Raw genomic sequence first — 6,506 nt, 5'->3', positions numbered from 1 at the left:
TTTTTTTTTTCACTTTTATTATTTGGCCTGCCAACACATTAATTCCTTTCAAAATCCACCACCTTCTAAATCCAACACATCTTTACAGGTTAGGCTTCCTTCTTCACAAACATCAACACAATCTCTCGCCAAAAACCAACTTTTATTTTCTTTATATTATCAGTTTGTAAACATAATAGAGAAACTAGTAGAAGTTACTTTTAACATTTGTGCAAGAAAGGGCAGAAAATTTTATTTTCCTAATAGTAGATTGCTTAAGATTTTGTTATAAAAACAATATAAAATCCAGCTAAAATTAGTGCGAAACAATACAAGATCTAGAGCTCGAGTTTATCTAATAAACGAAAACATTCACTGGTTTACCTATAAATTGATGCAAAAAATCAAGAAAGAGGGAAGAGGAAAACGGAAAAAAAAACATTTAAAAATAAGAAGAAAAAGAAAAAAGGCAGAGTAATCATATGAAAACGAAGAAAGATTGAGGATTGTTTTCATCTTTGCTAGTTGTATTCGTTACTGTAATATATCAAGGTGTTAATGAAAAAAATGAAATTTGTTGTTATATAAAAATAATGTCCTAAGGAAGAATAAACTAAGAACAGAAACAAACCTCTCGCTCCATTCTTTTTTCTATTCTCCTATTTCCCTTCCTCTACACTTTCTCTTTTGCATTTTTTTCTTTGGCAGAGATGGTGATGTTTCAGCGTGTTTGCCTTTCCTTTTGTTAAATTAGGTTTAGTTTTTAATATTACTAGTGGTAACCCGTGCGTCGCACGGAGACAACGTAAATTTTAATAAATAAATTGTTATATTAATTTATATATATATGTCTTATTTTTTAATTCTCCAAAGATTTTTTTTTCTTTCCAACAAAACTTATTGTAAAAACAATACTTTTAATTTTAAACAAATAAAAACAATAATTATTAAATAATTAGATCAGATGAAATAAGAATTTTTAAAATAATGGACATGATATATAAAACTTAAGTAAATTAGTAAATATAAAGATGAGTAAGTAACTTAATAATGAATTTTTATTTTTATTATTCAACATAGTATGTTATTTATATGAAATACATGATATTTAAAAATTCATATAAATTTTGTTGTATCAAATGGCAAAATATCTTTTATCTTTGAATTTGCATGTTACTCTTCATTAATATTTCATGAATCATTTAAATTCTTTTGAATTTGCATGATATTTAATAAAGATGAGTAAGTAACTTAATAGATTGATAAAATTAAAATATGATATAAGCATGTAAAATAGTAGTTTTTAAAAAATCATTACACACATTCGCAATACTGTAAACTCATCAGTGATGTAACAAATTTGTTAAAACTTGAAGTTTGAAAAACCATCACTTACCAAAATGTGTGCCTGTATTAAACATGTACCATGCCCCTGCGGTAGAAGACGGTGGCAATACTACATGTTTTCCAACTGCAAATGTATGGGTTCTCCGATGTGAATAGGTTCTTGTAAACCCCTTAATATATCACATTTCATTTTCCATTGGTTCATTCGTATCCAGTATAACCTTTTATATTAATTTAAATATATTATTATTTTTCTTTTCGATAATTTGGAAATTAACATGACTAATAAGTAAATTAATTTACTTTAAATTATTATTTTTCTCTTCAATATAACTTTGTGGCAACACTATTCATTAGATAACCTAGAATCAAAATTATTAAGACGGACCACAACTATTTATAAGAGAATTTAGAATCGAATTTAGTAAGACAAATCTTAGAAATATACGTATACAAATTACAATTTTTTTAAACAAAATTTAGAAACATAAACAATAAAAAATATATATATAACAACATAGTAATCTTTTTTTATAAATAGAATAAAATAACAATGACATATTGAAATAAATTTACCAGTAATTCATGTGAACATGTGTACCAAAATAATTGATGTCAATATTTTGAGTTGACGTCTAATGCTCTGACTATTGTACCACTGTCAACCGTCTCAAGAAGTGAAGTGAAGTCTGACACTGTAACACCCCGATTGTTAACAGCGTGAGTGTATTTTTTTTTCAAATATCAACTAATGTAAATCTAAAGCGTAACACAAACGATAATTGTCATAAGCGTGAGTGTATTACATCATAATTATAACAAACTGAAATAGTTGTGAGGCGATAAACTAAAATATCCAAATATAAAATACGTAGGGGCTATGAGACCTATCAGGCATCGCTCATACCCCTAGGGTATTCTCGTCAGACACATGTACAAGTACTACTCCAAGAAATACTAATCCCCATGGTCACGTAAAAAAAAAAATGGAACATGGACCCACCAAGACAGAAATCATCGGACCGTATAAGTATAGTTACAATCATCCCAAAATGAACTAAGAACAACCACCAAAAGAAGGATATCAAGTCCCTATACAACAAAACTAATCTGATCATACTCTAGCAACTACAATAACATGGGTGACCTCCACACGCTCCACAAGTTCCGTCTGACGCAGCATCCATCTTCGAGGTAACCTTATCCTCATCAACATACATAGATGGATCGCTCTCTTCAGAAGTCAGATCCACCGACGAGATAGGGGGCTTCGGCGGCGCCGGGACCTCAAAACAGTCTGCTACTTTAGTGACAGTCGGTAAAGGATCATTCACTGGAAGAGGAAGCTCTGACTCGGCCCGCCTAGATGGCCCTACAATCTCTCGCTCCATGGGCATCAGCCCCTTATCCTTTCTGCCAGTCCCTGGTCCAACCACTGTATCCTCAACTCCCACAACGGCCTCTGCCTCCACTATAACTGAGGAATCCTTCGCATCTTCCCAAGCTCCACTCATCCCAAGCACTAATCCGGAAGGTACCGGATAATCAATCTTCTTGCGAGTGAGTTCCACAAAAAATACTGCCCCACCTTTCCTACTAGTCCTCACTACCCTCCCCGTATAAGTGGCCCTGCTTGAGATGGGGTCATATACCTAAGCAGTCGGCAAGTCTCGATCAGGGAAGTCTAACGACGTCTCCGTCGTCAAGGTAACAGTCGGTCGAATGAACTCGGGTATCATCTAAGGGCAAAGCCCAAATTTCCACAATAATTGTAAAGGGTCACCAATTGAAATTAACAAATAACACTTAGCAAAATTCTTATATTTTCAAATGCTCAAAAGAACCTTTCGTCTTAGCATACTCCTCGAAAGGGTTTTCATATGTCCAAAAATGCATAAACAATGTTGAAAAATGAAGTTTTAACAAACTGCACTGTCATAGCTGAATACAATAGAGAAAATGCAGATTTTCAGTTCTAAAATAGCTCTGAATCAATCAACACTTTGAATATTCATGAAATCAATTATGACCACATAATTACATCAAAACTTAATCAACCCAACTTCACACCTCAAAACAATTACGACAAATCACAACAACAACCGAATATGTATATACAATCATCATAGTATAACAAACATAACTCGCATGCCTAACATTTTAATGCAATGCGTATATGCCAAAATGCATGATTCCAGAATTCCAAACCAAAAACCTCCTCGAAGGGCGTAAATCATAATTGTACAGCCTCTCACAGACTAGTACTAATTACCAAGGTGCAATCTCTCACGGATCAGCACAATTTACTAGCGTGCAGTCTCTCGCAGACCAGCACGACATACAAGAGTGCAGTCGCTCACAGACCAGCACAATTTACTAGCGTACAGTCTCTCACAGACCAGCACGATTTTCTAGAGTGCAATCGCTCACAGATCAGCACATTCTAGAGTGCAATCTCTCAGAGATCAGCACGGATGGACAATCCCCGCAAGGATAAGATGAACCAACAATTCACATGGCATCATCCCGTGGCCCATCACGGTCACCACTATCACCATGGCCCCATTGCGGTCACCATGTACTATGAAATGCATGAGCATACTCTAACTCTTTTCACCGCAATCATTAAGTAAATGCAACTATTAAAAGATTCCCCATTTTTAATACTCATTTAACACTAATGATTTTTCAGATACAACAGAGAGCATACTCAAACATAATTATTCACACTAATTTTAATTTCTACAAACACACATAAATCACATCTCCAAATCCAATTCACACATAAATTGAATTAAATCCATTTTCCATCAATCCACACATAAGCTTCTTCTAACAAAATTCATAATATTAATTATGAACACATTAATTTCACCAAACACGAATCACCAAAATTTCCAAACATTAATCACCCATATTCAATCTCCAAAATTTTCAACCATAAATCACCACAACAACATTAATATATCAGAGTTCTCCCCACCGCTAACTCGGTGCCAACGGTCTCGATTCCTTTTCGAGACTCAAGGAGTTAACTACATAAACATAAATATTTATAACAATTTGTTCACAATAAAATTAATCCACACACAACAAAATTCCTAACATTAAATCTCTCTCACACACCAAACTCTTAAAACCAAATAATCTATATTATTTATTTAAAACTAAAAATAAATAAATATTGTCCAAATTTCACATACACCTACTCAACTATTAAAGAACCGAAATTTTTGAGTAAATAAAATGCTCTAAACTCTTTTTTTTCTTTTTAAACTCAATCAAAGAGTAATTAAAAGAGTAACATTTTAAACTCTAATGATTGTTAATTTCAATATATCTTTTTGCTCAAACTCTTTAACTTAGTTAAAATTTGAACTTTTTCACAACTTTAACAACTCTAAATTTTTCGTAAAATTTCAACTTCAGTTCAAACTCATTTATTTGAAAATAACTCATTACCTAACTCAAACACATCAAATTTAATCACTATACATAAATCACATCAGAAAAGAAATTCATAATATTAATTTGGATTTTAGATTTTAAACATTTCTTCTATATGATTCTTGATGGATCACATTATAAATTTCCTGCAAAACAATCTTTCTAGAGAGAAATATGCCATATAGAGATGCCTTCAAAGAATATAGTAAAAACAAAGGAAAAATGTGTTCTGTAGAATTAAACCATATAGAGATTCTTGATGGACCATATTATAAATTTCGTACATTATACATAATAGCAAAGGAAAAATGTTAGAGAAACACAGTAGTAAGGTCCAAACAAAAGATAAATGATTGAGAAATTGAACATATGATCCAAACCCAACATTAATTCCTACACAACACACCTCAAAACAAACTAAATCCATTTTCACCTAATTCACACATAAACTAATTAAATTCATTTTTCACAAAATCACACCTCAAATACATCAAATTTCTTTTCCACAAAATCACAAATAATATCCTAAATGCAAACTAAAAGTTTGGAAGGAGCCCTTACCTTAACGATAGCTCTAACACGCGATTACGGCACCGCGATTAATTCTGGTAAAATGTAAGTTTGTGACGTCACTTCCAAAGTTGGCTCACTAGCACCGTAGCGTGGAGATGAGCAACTTTCCCTTCTGTCACTTCTCGAATGGAAGCTTAGATCTAGTAGATTAATGAAGGTTTATGTATTATGGTTTTAGTTTCGTTTTTGGAAAACAAAGGAAAGAAGGAGAAGAAGATTCACGTTTCTGTTTCTCTGTGCCCGTTTCCTTGCTTTCTTGTCTATATGTTTGTTATTCTAAAAATATCTAGATATTTTATAAAATTATCATTTCACCCATCACTTCCCAAACCACTTTTTGTTAAAAATATCAACTCTCGTCGCAACTCAGTTGGCAGATACAATTTTCAGCAACCCGAGGTATTTTTAACAAAATTGTCCGGTATTAAATTCTTTGTAACGTAAATAAATAAAACTATTGCTCGACGAGTAATTTAATCAGGGATCCAAAAATATTTTTGGCATTAAATTCACAAAACACTAAAATACAATAATTTGGCTAAAAAGCCTCAGAGTTCAACACTAAAATACCCTAAAATTGCATAATTTATGATTTAAAACTATGGGTCTTACATTACTACCCCCTAAAATTAGTTTCGTCCTCGAAACTATGCATCGATAAACAACTCAGGGTGTTGTTCCCTCATCTTGCTCTCCAATTCCCAAGTCGCATCTCCAGTAGTTGGGTTCCAAATTACCTTGACCAAGGAAACATCCTTGTTCCTTAATCGCTTAATCTTCATATCGTCAATTCTTACAGGTAATACTTCGAATGACAAGTTATCCTTCAGTTGAATTGTGTCAGGTTCGATCACATGTGACGGATCTGTAAGGTATTTCCTTAACTGCGACACATGAAATACATTGTGAATTTCATACAGTATTGGAGGCAATGCAATCTGATAAGCAACATGTCCAATTCGTGCAGAAATCTGATATGGTCCAATGAATTTCAGAGTCAATTTCTTCGATTTCATAGCTCTGCCAACTCCAGTAGTAGGTGTGACTCTCAGAAACACATGATCCCCTTGCTCGAATTCCAAAGGTCTGCGTCGTTTGTCCGCATAACTCCTTTGACGATCCTGTGAGACCTTCATTTTCTCTTTTATCTTCTTGACCTT

General features: G+C 33.0%; 2 protein-coding genes across 2 annotated transcripts; both read right to left on the bottom strand.

Moving 5' to 3' along the window:
* Nucleotides 1-2,143: 2,143 nt before the first annotated feature.
* LOC113785867 (uncharacterized) lies at nt 2,144-5,687 on the bottom strand. The gene is made up of 2 exons (XM_027333098.2): nt 5,335-5,687; nt 2,144-3,065 (listed from the first exon to the last, which is right to left on the bottom strand). Exon 2 carries the CDS (start codon nt 2,838-2,840, stop codon nt 2,448-2,450), a length of 393 nt encoding a protein of 130 aa, XP_027188899.1. The 5' UTR covers nt 2,841-3,065; nt 5,335-5,687; the 3' UTR covers nt 2,144-2,447.
* LOC113785800 (uncharacterized) lies at nt 4,872-6,482 on the bottom strand. The gene is made up of 2 exons (XM_027332852.1): nt 6,084-6,482; nt 4,872-4,964 (listed from the first exon to the last, which is right to left on the bottom strand). Exons 1-2 carry the CDS (start codon nt 6,480-6,482, stop codon nt 4,872-4,874), a joined length of 492 nt encoding a protein of 163 aa, XP_027188653.1.
* Between the last annotated feature and the right edge of the window lie 24 nt (nt 6,483-6,506).

This window comes from Cicer arietinum, chromosome 3, assembly GCF_000331145.2.
Source record: "Cicer arietinum cultivar CDC Frontier isolate Library 1 chromosome 3, Cicar.CDCFrontier_v2.0, whole genome shotgun sequence".
NCBI classification, from domain to species: Eukaryota; Viridiplantae; Streptophyta; class Magnoliopsida; order Fabales; family Fabaceae; genus Cicer; species Cicer arietinum.
The sequence above is the reverse complement of the archived record's forward strand: the minus strand, read 5'-3'. Positions and strand labels throughout refer to the sequence as shown.